General features: G+C 41.9%; 1 protein-coding gene across 8 annotated transcripts in view; it reads left to right on the top strand.

Annotated features, from left to right (window-relative positions):
* CATSPERE (catsper channel auxiliary subunit epsilon) overlaps positions 1–22,041 on the top strand; it is a 168,076-nt gene that overhangs the window by 132,396 nt on the left and 13,639 nt on the right. For 6 of the 8 annotated variants that reach the window (XM_030812572.1, XM_030812571.1, XM_030812578.1 and 3 more), the window contains 3 exons: positions 890–989; positions 5,742–5,828; positions 13,038–13,195. In XM_030812572.1, coding sequence (XP_030668432.1) covers positions 890–989; positions 5,742–5,828; positions 13,038–13,195 — 345 coding nt within the window. The remainder of the gene's footprint in view (positions 1–889; positions 990–5,741; positions 5,829–13,037; positions 13,196–22,041) is intronic. The other 2 variants (XM_030812577.1, XM_030812576.1) reach the window with 1 other exon arrangement.

Below are 22,041 nucleotides of genomic sequence, written 5' to 3'. Positions count from 1 at the left end.
GATCTCAAGCCTCTAAGTTCACATGGTAGCAGGGAGAAAAATATTAATATGAAGCACTACAGCTCTTTTGAACACTCACTGAGTTTGCAGTAAATAAGCCCAATGGGGCCTGTGTCTCCAGCCGTAGCATCAAGGCAGGGGTAGCCAGTCCATCTTGGACTCCCCTTGCTGGTGTCTGCTGTTGGTAGAAGTCGTCTTCCATTCTCTGAGCATGGGCTAGGCGTGACTGTAGATCCAGGGAGCGTACAGGCTTCTCAGCCCCACCTCGACTTACCAACACCACTGACCCTTCCAGACTCAGCCACAGCTTCCAGCTGGTTCCTCCTAGGGGGATCTGCAGCATCTCCGTTCTCATCATAGTAATTCTGTGGTTTCATTCTCTAGTACATCTAGTACATAATAGGCAGCCAATGAATATATGAGCTAAAAGACAACAGGGCATCCTGCTCTGCCCTTGCTCTGCCCTTTCTCCATCCATCACATCCTTCCATCTTTCTCCCTGCTAACACCCATGACAGCAGTGCCTAAGCTACCCTCACCTGATCGACAGAGGGACCCTGTCCAGTGAAGAGAACTTAAGAGTTCCAAATGGTCAAAAAGTAAAACATTTCTCCTTCATTACTATCAGGTTTTATTTTGAGAGCTGAATGAAAGAACGTCTGCTTATTTAATCCAGCTGTCAAAAGACACCTAAACAATAGGTACTGTTACTATTTTACAGAAAAAAAATCAAGGCTTCAAGAGTTTAAGTAACTCCGCCAGAGTTACTTTATCACTTTATGAAGTGATAAAGACAGGATTTAAACCTAAGCACTTCTGACTCAGAAGCTGGAACTCTTAACCCCTCTATTTTATATGAAACTGGTATCTTTCTGTTTGTTTCTTTCAGCTTTGATGATAATGGCTATGTTAAAGACGTGGAAGCAAATTTCATAGTGTGGGAAATACATGGCAGGGATGACTACAGCTTTATTAATACTATGGCACAGGTATGGCGTCTTTGGATTTAACCAGAATTTAGCATGCAAGTAGACAATGTCTTTCTGTTTTACATTTATAAACAAGCAATCTAAGGAAAATAGAATAAGGCAGCAGTGGGTAGGGAAAAAATCACCTCTAGATTAAATTATATGGCTACTACAATTCATTTATGAAAAATAGAAGTTGTCACCTAAGACAGACATAAAGGGGTCAGAAAAAAATAAAATAACATTTATAGTAGGATGATGCAACTCTATGAGTCTTCTTTTCTCTCCAAACTGTATTCAGTGTTTGATTATTTATGGGTCTGCCTTTGACTTTAGGACATTTATCACTTTTGCACTAAGTCAAATGGACACTCTGGGCTTCGTCTCACTTGACTTCTCCGCATCATTTGACCCCGCTGACTTTGGCTTCGATGTCCCTGCACTCTCCCGGTTTCCTTCCACCCTCCAGGACTGGTTGCTCTTGGCCTCCTGGGTGAATCTCCCTTATTCTATCCTTTCCCTTTGTAGGCCACAGCAGAGTGGTCTTACCACTCCCAGTCAACACATTTCCCCTCCCTGTGTGGGCCTTTCTGCCCTGAGGGCCTCCTGTCATGATGGAGCCTCTCTAGAAGTTACCAGCACTGATTTCTAATATTCCCCACAGACTTCACTCGCAAAAAAAAAAAAAAAAAACCGGCCGGGCGCGGTGGCTCACGCTTGTTATCTCAGCACTTTGGGAGGCCGAGGCGGGCGGATCACGAGGTCAGGAGATCGAGACCACGCTGAAACCCCATCTCTACCAAAAATACAAAAAATTAGCCGGGCGAGGTGGCGGGCGCCTGTAGTCCCAGCTACTCAGGAGGCTGAGGCAGGAGAATGGCGTGAACCCGGGAGGCGGAGCTTGCAGTGAGCGGAGATTGCGCCACTGCACTCCAGCCTGGGCGACAGAGCGAGACTCCGTCTCAAAAAAAAAAAAAAAAAAAACCAAAACCAGGGATGGCTCTTTCCAAAGTAATGTTCTTATCTACCAGACACCTTACTTATCCAGAAGTATAACCCATCTAGATGGCAGCCAAGAGAACTGAGTTCCACCTGCCACCCCCCAGAGTATTGCAAGAGTTCTTTCTTTTGCTTTTTTTTTTTTTTTTTTTAGAGTCTCACTCTGTCGCCCAGGCTGGAGTACAGTGGTGCAATCTCAGCTCACTGCAACCTCCACCTCCTGGGCTCAAGCGATTCTCCTGCCTCAGCCTCCTGAGTAGCTGGGACTACAGGCACACGCCACTACGCCTGGCTAATTTTTGTATTTTTAGTGGAAATAGGGTTTCACCATGTTGCCCAGGGTGGTTTCGAACTCTTGACCTCAATTGATCCACCCGCCTCAGCCTCCCAAAGTCCTGGGGTTACAGGCGTGAGCCATCGTGCCTGGCAATTGTCTTTCAATTATGTAACCAAATACATCCATCCCACCACACATTCCACCTATACTTGTTCAGCACCTAATATGTAAGTTCTCCGGGTCTGCTTCCTCTGCACAGTCTCATCCCTATACTATTGTATCCATCTTCTCCCTTGGTCCAGACCCCCGTCACTCTCTTCCTTCTCAAACCTTTCCATTATGCCTCAAGGTTAAACGCTCTAGATCCTTCTTCAATAAAAGTGCCTCACAGGATAACCCTTTCCCTACAGTTTTATCAAACAAAGAGTACTCTTTCTCTCACCCCATATACTTCAGGGTGAGATTTGGGGTTGATGTTCTCCCTCATCCATAGTATCATTCCTGCACTTGATCTTAGCCAAAAGACCACTAAGAGATACAGTATCATTTCCAGGTCATTCTCTCTTCGCTCTAAGTAAAACTCCATGTGTTTGAGGCTCCTGCCATTCAGTCGACATCTATGCCATCCCTACTTACTGGTACCGTATACTCAGAACTGGATCACTTTTCCTCCTGCCCTGAAAACAATCACCGTGGACTCCTGAATTCTGCCATCCATCCTATGGGGGTATTGCTGGGAAAGTTTCTAAACAGGGCCTACATTTCCCAGATGCATTTGCATCTAGGTGGGGCCATATGACTGGTTCTCATGGCTGGAATATGAGCAGAAGTCATAGGTGTCACTTCCAGATGAAGTGCTTAAGAAGGAATCACGTGAACCTTCACGCTTTCCATCGTACCTCACATCAGTGTATTATAGCAACAAGTAAGGCTGGAGTAGATGAGAGCTGGAATGCAAGGAGCCACTAGACATTTTTAAAAGCCTTGGTTCCTAATTCACAGCTTTGAGGAGAGGCACCGTCAGAACCATCTAACCAGGGACATCTGCATTGGGCTATATGTGATCAAGAATTAAACTTGTTGGCCAGGAGCGGTGGCTCATGCCTATAATCCCAGCACTTTGGGAGGCTGAGGCAGGCCGATCACGAGGTCAGGAGTTCGAGACTGACCAACATGGTGAAACCCCATCTCTACTAAAAATACAAAAATTAGCTGAGCATGTTGGCACACACCTGTAATCCCAGCTACTCAGGAGGCTGAGACGGGAGAATCGCTTGAGCCCAGGAAGTGGAGGTTGCAGTGAGCTGAGATTGCACCACTGCCCTCCAGTCTGGGTGACAGAGTGAGACTCTGTCTAAAATAATAATAATTTTTTTTAAAAGAATTAAATTTGTATTCTGTAAATCCCCTGAGAGTTGGGGTTTATTACTGCAGCACTTAGAGACTATCTTGACTAATAACTAAGATAGCAGCCCCCATTAAAACTGTATTTAAGGACGGGACATGGTGGCTCACACCTATAATCCCAGCACTTTGGGAGGTTGAAGCGGGATCGTCGCTTGAGCCTAGGAGTTTGAGACTAGCCTGGGCAACATAGTGGAACCCCTTCTCCACAGACAAAAATTTTTCAATTAGCCAGGTGTGGTGATGCACACCTGTAGTCCTAGCTACTCAGGAGGCTGGGGCGGGAGGATTGCTTGAGCCCAGGAGGTCAAGGCTGCAGTGAGCTGTGATCCTGCCACTGCATTCCATCCTGGGTGACAGGGCAAGATCCTGTCTCAAAAAAAAACAAAAAATTGCATTTCAATTCAAACAGTTTACCCTCTGACCTCAACCCCCAATCCTTTAGCTCTCTCGTTGTTATTCACACTATTCCAGTCTCCTACTTTGTCTCACACAACCTGGCCATCTGCTGTACTGAACCCTCTGCTTTCTCCTTCTCTCTTTCCCTCATGTTTCCTCCTTTCCCTTCCTATCCGTGTGAGCTCCATAGTTCAATTCTCCAGCACCATCTTGCCAATATCAATTTCTCTGTATCTCTATCTGTATCTCATTTTTCCCAGTATTATTTCTGCTTGCTGTTCGGGCAACTTTAAACACTCATCTTTCTGCTTTATCCATGCCTGTATCTGAGTTGCTCAATTCCTATCTTGGAGCTCATCACTTTCAGAAAAAAATTACAGCATTTTGGGAGGCTGACGCAGGCGATCACTTGAGGTCAACTCCAAGACCAGCCTGGCCAACATGGTGAAACCCCATCTCTACTAAAAATATAAAAATTAGCTGGGTGTGGTAGCACACACCTGTAGTCCTAGCTACTCGGGAGGCTGAGGCAGGAGAATCGCTTGAACCCAGGAAATGGAGGTTGCAGTCAGCCGAGGTTTTATCACTGCACTCCAGCCTGGGCAACAGAGCAAGATTCCGTCTCTAAACAAACAAATAAATAAATAAATCTTAGAAAATTATGAATAGATAGAAACATCCTTCACTTAATGAAATGTAGATACAAAAAATTATAGCAAACATTATATTTAATGGTAAAAATTTGAAAATTTTCACTTTGAAATCAGGAACAAAACAAGGGTGGCTATTATCACCTTTTTTTTTTTTTTTTTTTTTTTAATAGAGACAGAGTCTCACTCTGTCCCCAGGCTGGAGTGCAGTGGCATGATCTTGGCTCACTGCAACCTCCGCCTCCTGGGTTCAAGCGATTCTCCTGCCTCAGCCTCCCGAGTAGCCGGGGTTACAGGCGCACACCACCACACCCAGCTGATTTTTATATTTTTAGTAGAGACAGGGTTTCACTGTGTTGGCCAGGCTGGTCTCAAACTCCTGACCGCTGGTGTTATCACCACTTCTATGCAACACTATTCCTGAAGATCTTTGTAATAAGAAAAAAATAATAAAAACAAATAAAAGGTATAAGGATGAGAAAGAAAAACATAAAACTGTCATATTCACAGATGACACAACTGTTCATGTGAAACAATTAGAATTAGTAAATGAGTTTATAAATTCTGTCGGCCAAGCACATGCCTGTAATCCCAACACTTTGGGAGGCTGAGGCAGGAAGATGGCTTGAGGCCAAGAGTTCAAGGCCAGCCTTGGCAACATAGCAAGGCTCCATCTCTACAAAAATTAAAAAACTAAAAGTTAGCCAGGCATGCTGGCGCACACCTGTAGTCCCAGGTACTCGAGAGGCTGAGGCAGGAGGATCACTTGAGCCCAGGAACTCGAGGCTGCAGTGAGCTATGACCTTCCCTGCACTGCAGCCTGAGCAACAGAATGAGACTGTGTCTCAAAAAAAAAATTTCTCTCAACACAAGATCAATATACAAAAATCAATTGTCAATTATTCCTCTGTATACCAGCCAACATGTAAATAATGAAAGTTTTAAAAATACAAAATTTTCAATAGCAACAAAACATTAAATACTTAGGAATAAGTTGATATGAAAACTTCTACCTATCCACATATATATGCAATCTTTTGACAGAGTGGTTGTTTACATGAAGCACAGACATGGAAGTCAATGATTGAACTTAACAAGCACCTCCCACTAGAAGAAGTCTGGGGACCTGAGGTAAGAGAAACATTACCTTCCAAATTGTTTATTTGGAATAACTAATCTGGCATTTTGCTATTAACAAAAACTTGATGGAAACATTTTGGATTTAAATTTGTTTTGGTAAATGAAATCCTATTTTTATATTAAATTGTATCATGGTATTTTTAAAATGCTTCATCTTAATTTCGGTTTAATCTTTTGTTGGTTCTGTGTCACTATTTTAATTTTCACTGCTGTAAATATGTGTTTGCAGATTTTAAATATCTGTTAAACATGTGAAAGCATCAAGAGTGAGTCTTTTTAAAGAATACCTAGCTCCGTTACTTCCTCAGGTCTTTACTGAAAAATCAAGTTGTCGATAAGGACTTCCCTGGCCACCATATGGAAAAACTTCACCATCACTTTCATGAAAGCCCATATTTCTCCCTCCCTATTTTCTTTCTTTCTTTTTTTTTTTTTTTTTTTTTTTTTGAGACAGATCTCTCTCTGTTGCCTGGGCTGCTAAGCTGGAGTACAGTGGCACAATCTCAGCTCACTGCAACCTCCACCTCCCAGGTTCAAGTGATTCTCCTGCCTCAGCCTCCTGAGTAGCTGGGACTACAGGCACGTGCCACCATGTCCGGCTAATTTTTGTGTTTTTAGTAGAGACGGGGTTTCACCATGTTGGCCAGGCTGGTTGCGACTCCTGACCTCAAGTGATCCACCTGCCTCAGCCTCCCAAAGTGCTGGGATTACAGGCGTGAGTCACCGCGCCTAGCCTCCCTCCCCTGTTTTATTTAATATCATTAGCATTTATAACTATGATACATTACATAGCCTACTTTCAAAATCTTATTTATTTTCTAGCTCCCTTACTAGAATGTAAGCTCCATGAGGGAAATTTTGTTTTGTTCACTGCATCTAATGCATTGTAAGTGCTCATTAAATATTTGTGGACCAAATTAATTAATTATAGATCATATACCTATTATAAAGAGTACTTTTCTACTATTTAAAAATCATAAGGGGGCCAGACATGGTGGCTCACACCTGTAATCCTAACACTTTCTGAGGCCGAGGCGGGTGGATCGCTTGAGCCCAGGAGTTCAAGACCAGCCTGGGCAACATGGTAAGACCTCATCTCTACAAAAATTAAAAAAAAAAAAAAATTAGCTGGGCCTGGTGGTGCATGCCTGTAGTCCCAGCTACTCAGGAAGCTGAGGTGGGAGGATCACTTGAGCCCCGGTGGCTGAGGTTGCAATGAGCCATGATCAGGCCTCTGCATTCCAGCCAGGGTGACACAGTGAGACCTTGTCTCAAAAAAGAAAAAAAAAATCAAATTAAAAATAAAAATCATAAGGAATTAAACTAGTAATTAAATCAGTTAAAACAAAACTTACCCTCCGGATTTTTCATTGAAGGACATCCAAGGGTCTGGAGTTAGGGATAGGCATAAATGATAGGTGAGGATGATATCCCCAAATCTAACAAAAGGCACTTAAATATTCTAAGATTCTACCGAAATAACATACTCCAAAGAAGCAGTGAGCTCACTGGGTAGTTAACAATCATGAAGCTTGCCTCAATCGGTATGATATGGTACAATGGTTCTCAAACTTTAACATACATCAGAATCGCCAAAAGACCTTGTTGAAATAGATGGCTGGGTCCCACTCCCAGAGTTTCTAATTCGGCAGGTCTTGGGTGGGGCCCAAAAATTTGCACCTCGATGATACTGATATGCTGATCTGGGGACTGCATTTAAGAATAAATAGTAGCGTACAGTCTAGAAAGACTTCAGAGTGCCCACGCCAGGCCTGCATGTTCCATTCTACTGCGTGAGAAACTTAAAGCTCACCACTGAAAGGGTGAATTCAATCTGAAGTCTGAATATAATAGAAAGCAGGTACCTGCAAAGACTAGTTATGTCCTCATGAATAAGCCTACTCTTACTGAAGGGTGTCATTATTACGTTGTATCTTAACTCAACATGGCAATCAGGGCTGCTTTCTTCCTGAAACATATACCTGAAATGAAATAGAAAGCCTTCCAGTTCTTGGAGCTATGCTGATTGCTACATAGTCCTTCTGATTCTAGAAGGATGAACGACATCTACATTTAAAAAAAATCAGGGAAGTAGCTCTGGGGACTGTAAATTCTTAGGGAAAACACTGAAGGGCTCATCAGCAAAAGTGGCATTTTCACAGGTTCTCCTGGTCAGGTTGGAGGTTGAGAAGGAAAGGGAGACTGTGGATGCTGAGTGCTTGTCTACATCCACATGATACAGAATCAGATTTGAGTTTCTCCATGAGGCTGAAAACACTAGACTGGGAAGTCCTTGGCTAAAAATTGAGTATAATGCATGAGGCTAGGGGAGATTTTTTTTTTTTTCTTTGAGATGGAGTTTCACTTTTGTTGCCCAGGCTGGAGTGCAGTGGTGCAATCTCAGCTCACTGCAACCTCCACCTCCCAGGTTCAAGCAATTCTCCTGCCTCAGCCTCCCAAGCAGCTGGGATTACAGGTGCGCCACCACGCCCGGCCAGGAGATTTGTTTTCTAAGAGACTGGGTGATTTGATCAAGTGGGCTTTCGCGTGACAAAAGAAGGGGGAAAAACAATCATGGTGGGGGAAGGGGGAGTTTTAATAACGTAACAGGAAATATCAGGCAGTGATATCTTTCTGACAGTGACACAGAAAAAGGAACAAGAGTCAGCAGGCATCATCATTCACATTAGGAAATAACAAAATAGGAAACAATATAAATATTCCTGCATGTCTATATACAAAAATATATAATGATATAAGGCTATTAGGTCTTTACTAGCAATGCTTTGTTGTATGATATATGCACAGCTTCCGAACATATTTAGAATATACCACATACTTTTCCAATTAAGTTCATGGACCCATGTATTAAGTAACTTGGTAGGACAAGTTTCACAGTTTATTTTTGACCTGGAAGAACCCTTCACCAAAAAATATAAGACATTTTGTATTTTCAAGTGGGGATACATCAAAAAAATGAGTCTTTTACTTATTTTTCATTAATGCAACATATTGTTTTATAAAAGTGCTACAGACCACAGTGGCAGAAAGATAGACAAAGGCAAGAAGTGCTAGAAGAAACAGATTTTTTGAAAAACAACGTCAGAGTTTATCGAGACATATAGTAATATTTTTAAATTAAATATAATCAAGAGTTTTAGGGTTGCCACTTATGATTAAAATGTAATTATAGAATAATTCACCTACATAAAATAAAATGACCTGCTAAGAAGGGAAATAGAGGAATTTGCAGTGAGAAGGCAATATGCAGCCTTTATCCCTCCCCTTATGGTAACTAGTCCTGATCTGTGCCCATTGAGGCTTCTGTTCCTAAGTTCCTACTCCTGAACCTGGCCTTTTATCAAACTAAGGATGCAGTAGCCTGTATACAAGAATCCTTCAAAAATCCTTCCCCGGATGATTAGTCAGTTCTGGTAGTATGCTTTGAATTTCTGTCCCTTCCAAAACTCATGTTAAAATTCCAACTCCAGTATGGCAGCATTGAGAGGGGGAGCCTTTAAGAGGTGATTGGATCATGAAGGCAGAGCCCCATACGTGGACTAATCCATTCATAGATTAATGAATTAACGGGATAATGGATTCGTGGGTTTCATGGGAGTGGGACCGGCAGCTTTATCACAACAGGAAGAGAGACCTGAGCTATCGTGCTCTGCCCCCTTGCCATGTGATGTCCTGTGACACTTTGGGACTCTGCAGAGTCCCCACCAGGAAGATGGCCCTCACCAGATGCAACCCTTCGACCTTGGACTTCTCAGCCTCCTTGGAAAGGAATGAATTCCTTTTCCTTATAAATTACTCCATTTCAGGTGTTCTGTTATAAGCAACAGAAAACAAACTAACACACAGGGAAGGCCTCCTCAGCTCAGCACAGGTTGCTCAAGCTGTGTTCCTAGAGCTTCTGCAGCTGGCACCACCCTGCACGTGAGTCAAGCTGTTGAGTCTCTCCCCTGCTTCCTTGCAGTTTCCTTCCCGGAAAGACTGCCATGGACAGGGCAGGTATGGCAACGTGGGCACACAACACATTTAGATTCTTTACAGTGACTCTAACTGAAGCCAGAGGATCTATGTATGACAAGCCTGTTTTCTCCAAAAGTTCCTCGACAGTACAGGTCCATACAACTCTACGCACAACAAAACCCTGTCCATCTTGGGATCTCCTGCTTTGCTTTTTATACAAATATCTTCCAAAGTTTTCCCAGAGGTCTGTCAAAGTCGAGCGGGAACACATGTGTTCTCTGTCCCTGGTTACTATTCACTTCCTCTGCTCTTTCACGTCACAGCATCATTAACGTGAGGAGGGAACCCACAGCCAAGGCAACCAGCCAGGGGCGCACACACAGCTCAGTATCAAGTGGGCCTTCTGCTCCATTTAGTCAGACTGGGTTTTTGGAAAGCTCCACTCATACCTGTGGCTACCAGAATACAAATGTTAAGCAACCTTCTCCTTCTAATCTTTTTTCTTATTTTTAAAATTAATTTTTTTATTTTCGTTTTTACCATGTAATATATGCATGTAAAACTCCTCCTCATCCTGATGGCCTACACATATGACTCTCAATTCAGTTATGTAACATGTTACATTTTTATCTGGAATGCATTTTAACCTAAAATTTTATTACTCCAAACAATTGTCCTTCAACCTGGCTGGGGCACTGGCACTCTGATGAACGACCTCTAAACATTCCTCTCATTGTTGCAGCCCTCATTGTTAATTCATATTCCTGGGAGATTGGTAGAGCTGCCCTGCCACCACCCCAACCATGTCCTGGGGTTGGGAGCAAAAGAATCTGTGCCTGTGAGCTTCTGGAATGAAAGGTGGGGACTTGGAATTACCCCCACTCTGATGATATCCAAGAGGAATCAGCATTCTATTAAAAATGACAATGGACTCTGGGCAGACCAAAAAAAATTAAAAAACAAAAGACAAATATCCACAAACATTGCTCTCAGGAACAGGTGCTACTGGAATTCTTTAATTAAAGTTATACTGTTAAATTAGCTGCAGACCTTGATGACTATTTCATCTCCTAGAATAAATGAAGAATACAGTCATACATCACTTAACAATGGGAATATGTTCTGAGAAATGCTTTGTTAGGCAATTTTGTCATTATGCAAACATCCTAGAGTGCACTTACACAAACGTAGGCAGTGTAGCCTACTAGATAACTAGGCGATATGATAGAGCCTATTGCTCCCAGGTCACAAACACGCACAGCATGTTACTATACTGAATAACGTAAGGAAATGGTAAGTATTTGTGCAATAGGAATTTTTCAGCTCCACTGTAATCTTATGGGACCACTATTGTATATGTGTTCTGTCAGTGACCAAAACATTGCTATGCAGTACATGACTGTAATTGGTTATTGGAATGGAAGTAATAGTATGTAGGATATGTCTGTATCCTCACATTTCATGATATCCAGGTAAGTAACGGCAGGCATAATCAGAACTGTACCACGCATCTGAATAAAACAGTTTTCAAGAATTTCAGGCCAAGTGTTGTGGCTCATACCTGTAATCCCAGCACTTTGGGAGGCTGAGGTGGGAGGATTGCTTAAGTCCAGAAATTTAAGAGAAATCTGGGCAACATAGTGAGACTCCCATCTCCTAAAAAAAAAAAAAAAGTAGAAAATTAGCCAGGCATGGTGGCACATGCCTATAGTCCCAGCTTCTAGGGAGGCTGAGGCAGGAAGATTGCTTGAGCCTGGGAGACCGAAGCTTCAGTGAGCTGTGATCATGCCACTGAACTCCAGCCGGGGTGCCAGAGTGAGACTCCATCCCTAAAGACAAAACAAAACAAAACACACATTAATTCAACAAATGTATCTTGACTACTGTGTGCCAGACTGAGGATACAGCAGTAAGCAATAAGCTTCCCTCTAGAGCTTATCGTTATTGCCATCTAATCATGATAACATTTTTGTCGATAGAGTTGCCATGAGGAAGTCTCTTTGAGACTGTGCAAGAGCTGATTGATTGCAAAGCTCTATTGACTGGGAAGTTGTTCATGAAGGAGGAATATTTCAAAATACGTAGAAAAAAGGAAAATACCATTGTCTGAGCACATTTTGTGCTGCTATAACAGAATGCCAGAGGCTGGGTAATCTATAATAAATAGAAACTTATTGGTTCATGATTCTGGAGGGTGGGAAGTCCAAGATCAAGGAGGTGGCATCTGGTGAGGACCTTCCTGCTGCATCACCAGAAGGCAGAAGGCAAAAGGAGAGAGAGGGTGAGGGCGAGTGAGAGGGCAGGCAAAGGGGGCTGAACTCATGTTTTATAAGGAACCCACTCCATGATAATGGCATTATCTCATTGATGAAGGTAGTGCCCCTGTGATCCAAACCCCTGGTGGGACCAATTAGACCTCACTTCCCATCTCAACTTTTGGGATCAAGTTTCCAACACATGAACTTTGAGGGATGCATTCAAACCATAGTAACCTTGAAGGATGTTGATAGACAAAAGCTCAGACACATCCAAAGTAATTGCCTTACAGGGCTTCCTGTTTCCTTCAAATGAGAAGCTTTCAGAGAACAAGAATGGTAGAGGAAGAGTCCTTTAAGTAGGGTGTGAAAACATACAGGATCTAAAAGGACCCAGAACCAATGCCATGTAATAGGATCAGGTATCTGCAAGTTTTAATAATCATTTTCTTTCATTGTATTTGTTTTAACAGAGTAACTTTTAAAAATACAGGCTTGTTTCATCTGTGTTTTTAAAAAGGCAGGCAGGAGAGAGTTTGTATCTTGAGACCCACAGAAAGACATGGTAATGGTAATGGAGCTAAATGAAGATCCTAGGGGAAGATAAAAACCCAAGGATGTACCACCTTGACTGTTGTGTCTGTACCTTATGGTCAAAACTGTTTCTGTCCCCAATTAAGCATCTTTGGAACATTTTGTATTTTGTTGATTTAGGAAAATAATATGCTTACATATTCTCAATACTCTAATTGTTTATAAATACAACATTTGCTTTCACTAAGCTTCACTTTTTATCAAATTTTAACCCAGTATCGCTCTTAAAGTGCTATATAGAGCACTGCAGTGGTAAAATAGAAGGGAATAGCCATTACATCTCTAAATAATTTTTCAAGATAAATGAGACTATAATTTTGCTTATCAAAGTCATAAAATGACCTTAAAATTTTTGTCTTTGTTTCTTGTTCAGAACTATAAACCCTGTTTTTCTTATGCTATTGGAAAACCAGGAGACTTAAATCAACCATACGAGATTATCAACAGTTCTAATGGTAACCATATATTTTGGCCCATGGGCCATTCTGGAATGTATGTATTTCGTGTGAAGATCCTGGATCCAAACTATAGGTGAATATATACGTTACTGTAATAGTGTTAGCATTAGTTCTTCAAAATGAAATCTTTATTTTTTTAATTTGATGCATCCTATATATTCAATCATTGTTATTCTTGTTATTTACATATTTGCTTTTTCATTTTGTAGCAATCACATGAAACATTCTATGTGGGTAGAAGATTTTATGTTAAGTGTTAATTAAATTAATCAATTTACAGTTACATTCTGAGGACTTTCCTGGGTTCAGTTGCCATAAAAGATCCAAATATAAGCACAGTCTCATCCTTCAAGGTATTCACAATTAAGCTGCCTGGAGAAGGAGGAGTTGGGGGGAGAGGTGCACATAAAAGCCAAGAAAAGTTAAATCAGAGCAAAATACAGGAGATATTTCTTAAATATAATTATTTGCATTATTGACAGGCACAACAGTAATTCACAGATGGGAAAGATTAATGCTATTTTGAGCAGTAAAAGAAAACTTTCTGGAAAACACAGAACATCAGTAGAATTTACATTGCCAGAAGACAGGGACAGACACTTCCAGTGAAAGAAATCACACTGGTAATGGGATGGAGCTAAATGTTAGCAAAAGATTAGCATGTTGTCTGCGGCTTGTGGAGTTGCAAAGGAAGGCAGAAAGTGCCCTGAATGGGGAAGGCAGAAAACAAAGGAGGGAGACAGACTTACAGCAATTCATAATGTTTAAGTAAATTTCAGCCCATGTCCTAGAGACCTTCATTAGTGTCTTCACTAGGAAAGCGGTGTGATGAAAGCATAGTTCTAGGGAAATTGGCCTGAAAATAGCAGAATGGTACAGAAGAAAAATAGGTCAGGCACAGTGGCTCACATCTGTAATCCCAGCACTTTGAGAGGCCAAGGCGGGAGGATCACCTGAGGTTGGGAGTTCGAGACCAGCTTGACCAACATGGAGAAACTCTATCTCTACTAAAATACAAAGTTAGTCGGGCGTGGTGGCGGCATGCCTGCAATCCCAGCTACTCGGAAAGCTGAGGCAGGAGAATCGCTTGAGCCCGGGAGCCAGAGGTTGCAGTGAGCTGAGATTGCGCCATTGCACTCCAGGCTGGGCAACAAAAGCGAAACTCCCTCTCAAAAAAATAAAATAAAAATAAACTCTACATGGATAATGGAGAAGAGTGACGTTAACAAGGAAAGAGGTCAAAGGAAGGCCTAGTGGCAGTAAGAATGGAAAGAAGGGAAAAAAAGAGTCGAATGACGAGAGATTATATCAATCTAACGTGGCAAGTGAAGAAGGAATCGATATCGTTTCATGTTTTCTAGACCAGGTGATTAAAATAATGGTATTTCCTTTGACCTCAATAGGTAATGGGGTGGTTTTTCTTTGGGTGAGGTATTGAGATAAGAGTTCCGACTTTGAATTTGAGGGGACAATGAGACATCTAAGTGAAGATGTCCTATAAACAGTTAAGAACTCTAATCTGGGCCTGGAGTGGAAAGGAAGAGCTGATGATAAAAAGTTAACAGTACGGATGTGGGTACCTTCTATGGGGATTCCAGGAGCATACATAAGTTCGCTGACTGATTATAAATAGAGAATGGAAGGGCTTTGGGGGACACCCGCTATTAAGGAATTCGGGGTGATGAGGAAGGGACAGAGCAGTGAGTTCTTCAAATCAAAGAAAAATGAAGACAAAAATAGAAAGTTAATTTTTAAAAACGCAGTAAAACAGGATATTTAAAGGTGACTGTCACTAACAGAGAGGTCCCAAACATATTCTAAAATCATGATTATCAATGCAGGATTTGAAAAGAGGGTGTTTCAAAACTGGTTTTTTCCACTAATAGCCTCTAAGCTATTCAAAGGCAGCTTTGAAAGAAGGCTGGGAGTTCATAAGAAAGGCTAATGGAGAGGATTTCTTCCAAGAGACTTTTCCAAATGCCACGGGGACAGGAATGCTTCCCCACAAGTAAGAGGGGGCTTCAGAAAACCACTCAGGGAAACTAACAGGGGCCTCCTGGTTTGGGGATGGGAAAACAAGTATTATGCCTAATTCTCATCTAGAAAATTTGAAGGTAAGAGGATGCCTACAGGTGCACTGACAATAGGACACATTAAATGGGACTAAAAAAACGGTATTTTATAGTGATATGAGGTATAATCCATAAGGAAGATAAAATATTCACGAATTTTATGCACCCAACAAAAAGCCAGATAATACATGAGACTAAAACTATTAGAAACAGGGTAAGAATATGACAAAAACACAATTTTATTAGGAGGCTTTAATATATCTTTCTCAGAATCTGATAGATCAAGTAGTCATAAAATAGATAAGCAAGTGGAGAATGTGAATAAAATTATTAATTAACCTAAGTCAAGAGATAAGTAAAGTGGAGTCTTGGCTTATCTAGGAATTAGGACCTAAAGTCAGTTTGTAAGGATAATATTGTATGTGGCCGAAATTCCTTTTGATTTCTCATAAAAGGTGTCATGCTAGAAACTGAAATAGCATCTCTCAGTGAGTCCAGTAGAGCCAGTAGTTCCACCAACATTTCAACAGATCGCTGTTTCTTTCGTTTTGTCGCAGTTGACATACTTGATCCACATTTTAAGCCATGTGGTAGCAAAAATGGGTGCTGTTTCTCTTTTAACACTACAATCATATTTGTTGTGTAAGATGTTCACATGTGAAAGGCTCAGCAGAACTAAGACCGACTATGAAAAGGGAAGATTCCAGTTTCCCATCTCTCATTCACTTCAGAATAGAAGCACACTGAGTGGTAGTGGGGAGAATCTGCCATATCTTACAATACCTACAGAGCACACACATTCTCTTCAGTGCCTAGGGAAACACTGTAAGTTACAATAATCTTATGGTGAACCAAAAATAAAATTTTAACAAGTGAAAGAACATCATTTTATAGGCTACAATTCAGGCTAGAAACTAAAAAATATAAATAGCATTCTATTTCTTGCAATATGACAGATTTAGTGTTCAGGGGAAACCTTTCCTGTACAGTACATTTAACACGCATACACCTTTTAAATGCATGGCCACATTGATGGGAAACTAAGGGAATTATTTGTAGGCCAGAAATTCCAAAAAAAGTGCAAATTCATTACATCCTATTGGAGTTCTCTAAAGACACTCTATCCCCCCAGGGTTATCTGTATATCCCTGGTGACCTGGATCACAAGGCAACATGTAGGAGAAAGGAGGACAAGTGTAAAGCCCTAGCAGAGATAGAGATTACATCAGAGAACCCAAGGCTTTGAAGGGCAAAATCCTTAGGGAAGATGGCAAGAATGCGCGCCTGAATCAATGTTGGCTCCAGATTAAAATATATATATATATTTCCTAACAGTTTTAACTACAAATCTATACTCAATAGATTTGAGGCTGGATTTCATATTAGTTGACTGTCCAAAAAGAAGAATAATCTGGCCAAAAATTTAAAACGGCCCCAGGTTATGAGTGCCTCCAATATGCTCAGCAGAAGCAAATGTATAACCCCTCTGGAGGATTGTGCTTTAAGCTCAAGCCTCAGAAAATTCCCAAAGGAAAAGCACCAACCAACAAAACATAAGAAAAGAAGAAACCGTGAACAAGGGCCAACAGAAGCAACAATCCACAAAACCAACCTACAAAGGCTTCCAATATTGGGTTTATTAGATACAGAATACAAAATAGCTTAGCTTAAATGCTGAAATGTATTTATAAGAGAGCTCTGAAAGTGTGATGAAAGAACAAGAAACTATCCAAACTGACCAGAAGACCTGGAAAGAAACAGAGAAAATTTCTAAAAACGAAAAATATAGTCAGCTTAACTAAAAACTCAATACAGATTAAACAAGAGACTACATTCACGAAAAGAAAATTAGTCAACTGAAAGAACAAATGTCCACTACAGTCCACCTCATCATTTACTTCTCCAAAAAGTTCAACTTCCAAATACCTCCACCTACCACAGTGTCATTAACCGTAAATAATCACAAATGTACTTATTAGCCCCCAGAAGAGAACAAACTGAAGTCTCACAGTTATCGCATCTATCTCCAAGTCCAAAGTCTGAATGATACCCAGGCCTCCTCTAATTTTGTCATGATCCTGCCTTCCTATTCTGTACCCTGTGCCTTTATGGTGGCAGAGTTTGCCACTACCAACACACCTTACATAAAAGAGGAGGGGAAATGGGAGAAAGATCAGTTCAAACAGATGACAGCTAGGTAGAAAATAAGTACCGATACTATATTCCTAGTATCTATATGTGGTCATGAAGCTATAGTTAGTATTTTTTGTTTTCTCCATTTTCTAACCTATATTCACTGTGTCTTTAGCCAGCATTTCAGGTTTATTTCCTAGCAGAATAACCTTAATTTTCTTTTTTTGAGACAGGGTCTCACTCTGTCACCCAGGCTGGAGTGCAGTGGCGTGATCTCAGCTCACTGCAACCTCCGCCTCCTGGGTTCAAGAGATTCTCCTGCCTCAGCCTCCCGTGTAGCTGGGATTACAGACATGTGCCACCACGCCTGGCTAATTTCTGTGTTTTTAGTAGAGACAGGGTTTCGCTATGTTGGCCAGGCTGTCAATTTTCATTCCTAAGGAATCTGAGCTCTTAGCAATCTGTACATTCCCGGGGCCATAAGTGAAATCATGAAATTCCACTCCCAGTTCCATCACTTTGGTTCTTAGATTCCCGTATTCTGGCTGTGGGAGAAACACCTCCAAATCTTACTCACCGACAAGAGTATTTACTTCATCCAAAGAGAATTCCCCAACCTCACAGATAACCTTTCCTGCTAGCATTACAGCTTTGTAATATAATCATCCACACCAGAGCACTTCTGCGAGTAAAATAAAGCTTTATTAACATTTACACCCAAGCAGCAGGTATATACCGAAAGTGTCCTAGGTAGCCAGTAATTATGATTACCCTCATAGTAAATAGCAGCCTTAAAAGTCCATGCTACTATTCTATGAGGCCAGTGAATTACATGTATATCAGCTCTTTGTCTTATTTTTTTTTAATTTTTATTTTTTTTGAGACTGAGTCTTGCTCTGTCGCCCGGGCTGAAGTGCAGTGCAGTGGCGTGATTTCAGTTCACTGCAACCTCCACCTCCCGGGTTCAAGCGATTCTCCTGCCTCAGCCTCCCGAGTAGCTGGGATTACAGGCACCCGCCACCACACCTGGCTAATTTTTGTATTTTTAGTAGAGATGGGGTTTCGCCATGTTGGCCAGGCTGGTCTCGAACTCCTGACCTCAGGTGATCTGCCCACCGTGGCCTCCCAAAGTGCTAGGATTACAGGTGTGAGCCACCACCTCATTACCTTCTTTTGCTATAAAATGAGTTCCTTGGCTAGAAGCAATCTTGTGGGGATAACATGAAAATACATATGACACTCGTTATATCCATGTGTGGTGTTGCAGGCAGAGGCTTTGTAGAAAAGGCAAATTCAAATCCCAAACATGTCACAGAAAGAATAAATCACTGTCTCCTCCATGACATGATCAACCTGTCACCAGATGGCTGTCTGATGCCTCTGGATTCATATACACAGAGAAGGCTTTGGTTGGTTGCTGCCACTGCCAAATACAGGCACACCCCAGAGATACTGTAGGTTTAGTTCCAGACCCTGCAGTAAAGCGAGTCATGTGAATGGTTTCCCAGTGCTTACAAAACTTATGTTTCCGCTATACTGTAGCCTATTAAGTGGGCAACAGCATTGCACATTGTCTAAAAAATATATAACTAGCTTAATTTTAAAAATACTTTGTTGCTAAAAAATGCCAACAATCATCTGCGCTTTTAGCAAGTCACCATCTTCTTGTTGATGGAGGGTCTTGCCTCACTGTTGATAGATGCTGACTAATTGGGGTGGTGGTTGCTTATGGCTGGGGTAGCTGTGGCAGTGTCTTTTTTTTTTTTGAGACGGAGTCTCACTCTGTTCCCAGGCTGGAGTGCAGTGGCACAATCTCGGCTCACTGCAAGCTCCGCCTCCTGGGTTCACGCCATTCTCCTGCCTCAGCCTCCTGAGTAGCTGTAACTACAGGCGCCCGCCACCACGCCCAGCTATTTTTTTTTTTTTTTTTTTTTTTGTATTTTTAGTAGAGACAGGTTTCACTGTGTTTAGCCAGGATGGTCTCGATCTCCTGACCTCATGATCCACTCGCCTCAGCCTCCCAAAGTACTGAGATTACAGGCATGAGCCACCGTGCCTGGCCGGCAGTTTCTTAAAATAAGACAACAGTGAAGATTGCTGAAACTATTCCTTTCATGAAAGATTTCAATGTAGCATGCGATGCTGTTTGGCAGCATTTTACCCACAGTGGAACTTTCAAAACTGGAGTCAATCCTCTCAAAGCTTACCACTGCTTTATCAACTACATTTATGTAATATGATAAACACTTTGTTATTTCAACAGTATTTACAGCAACTTCACCAGGATTAGATCTCAACTCAAGAAAGGAACGCTGGGCACGGTGGCTCATGCCTGTAATCCTAGCACTTTGGGAGGCACAGGTGGGTGGATCACTTGCGGTCAGGAGTTCGAGACCAGCCTGGCCAACATGGAGAAGCCCTGTCTCTGCTAAAAATACAAAAAATTAGCCTGGCGTGATGGCGGGCGCCTGTAGTCCCAGCTACTTGGGAGGCTGAGGCAGGAGAATTGCTTGAACCTGGGAGGCAGAGGTTGCAGTGAGCTGAGATCACACCACTGCACTCCAGCCTGGGCGACAGAGCGAGAGTCCATCAAAGAAAAAAAAAAAGAAACCACTTTCTTTGCTGATTTATGAGAAGCAAAGTGCTATCATCCATTCAAGTTTTATCATGACATTGCGGCAATTCAGTTCCATCTTCAGCCTCCACTTCTAATTCTACTTCTCTTGCTATTTCTGCCACATCTGCAGTGATTTCCTCCACTGAAGTCTTGAATCCCTCAAAGCCATTCATGAGGGTTAGAATCAACTTCTTCCAAACTCCTGCTAATGTTGATATTTTTACCTTCTCCCATGATCACGAATGTTCTCAGTGGCATCTAGAATGGTGAATTCTTTCCAGGTTTTCAATTTATTTTGTCCAGATACATCAGAGGATTTACTATCCATGGCAGCTATAGCCTTATGATATGTAATTCTTAAATAGTAAGACTTGGAAATCAAACTTACTCACTGATCATGGGCTGCAGAATGAATAGTGTGTTAGTAGGCATGATAGGCATGAAAACAACATGGATCTCCTTGAACACCTCCATCTGAGTTCTTGGGTGACCAGGTGCATTGTCAATGAGTAGTAATATTTTGTTTTTTGGGGGATTTATTTATTTTTTTTACTTTTTTAATTTTTATTTTATATATATATATATATATATATATATTTTTTTTTTTTTTTTTTTTTTTTTGAGATGGAGTCTCGCTGTGTCTCCAGGCTGGAGTGCAGTGGCACGATCTCGGCTCACTGCAACCTCCACCTCCAGGGTTCAAGCGATTCTCCTGCCTCAACCTCCCAAGTAGCTGGGACTACAGGCATGTTCCACCACGCCCAGCTAATTTTTGTATTTTTAGTAGAGACAGGGTTTCACCATGTTGGCCAGGATGGTCTCGATCTCTTGACCTCGTGATCCGCCCACCTTGGCCTTCCAAAGTGCTGGGATTACAGGTATGAGCTGCTGCACCTGGCCTATTTTTATTCTTTTATTTATTTACTTATTTTACTTTTTAAAATAAGAGAGAGGGTCTGGCTTCTGTTGCCTAATCTGGTTTCAAACTCCTGGGCTCAAGCAATCCTCTTGCCTCGGCCTCCCAAAGTGCTGGGATTACAGGTGTGAGCCACCATGCCTGGCTAAGTAATAATATTTTGAAAAGAATCTTTTTTTTTTTTTTTTTTTTTTTTTTTTTTCTGAAAAGTAGTTCTCAACAGTGGGCTTAAAATAGTGAGTAAAGCATTCTGTAAACAGATATGCTGTCATCCAAGCTTTGTTATTCCACTTACAGAGCACAGGCAGAGTAGACTTACCATAATTCTGAAGGGCCTTAGAATTTTTGGAATGGTAAATGATTTTTGGCTTTAACTTAAAATCATCAGCTAGGCCGGGCGCGGTGGCTCACGCTTGTAATCCCAGCACTTTGGGAGGCTGAGGCAGGCGGATCACAAGGTCAGGAGATCGAGACCACGGTGAAACCCCGTCTCTACTAAAAATACAAAAAAATAATTAGCCGGGCATGGTGGTGGGCGCCTGTAGTCCCAGCTACTCGGAGAGGCTGAGGCAGGAGAATGGTGTGAACCTGGGAGGCGGAGCTTGCAGTGAGCCGAGATCGCGCCACTGCACTTCAGCCTGGGTGACACAGCGAGACTCTGTCTCAAAAAAAAAAAAAAAAAAAAAAATCATCAGCTACATTAGCCTCTAACAAGAAAGTCAGCCTATCCTTTGAAGCTTTGAAGCCAGGTACTGACTTCTCTTCTCTAGCTATGAAAGTTCTAGGTGAGGCTGGGCCTGGTGACTCACACCTGTAATCCCAGCCCTTTGGGAGGCCAAGGTGGGTGGTCACCTGAGGTCAGGAGTTCGAGACCAGCCTGACCAACATTGTGAGACCCTATCTCTACTAAAAATACAAGACTAGCCAGGTGTGGTGGTGGGCACCTGTAATCCCAGCTACCTAGGAGGCTGAGGCAGGAGACTCGCTTGAACCCAGGAGGTGGAGGTTGCAGTGAGCCAAGATCACACCATTGCACTCCAGTCTGGGCAACAAGAGCAAAATTCCATCTCAAAAAAAAAACAAAAAAATATAAAAGTCCTAGATGGCATCTTCTTCCAACAGAAGGCTGCTTCATCCACACTGAAAATCTGTTGTGTAGTGTAGCCACCTTTATCAATCAT

This window comes from Nomascus leucogenys, chromosome 5 (genome assembly GCF_006542625.1).
Source record: "Nomascus leucogenys isolate Asia chromosome 5, Asia_NLE_v1, whole genome shotgun sequence".
Taxonomy (NCBI): Eukaryota; Metazoa; Chordata; class Mammalia; order Primates; family Hylobatidae; genus Nomascus; species Nomascus leucogenys.
Note: the sequence above shows the minus strand (reverse complement) of the source record. Positions and strands in the feature narration are given on the sequence as shown.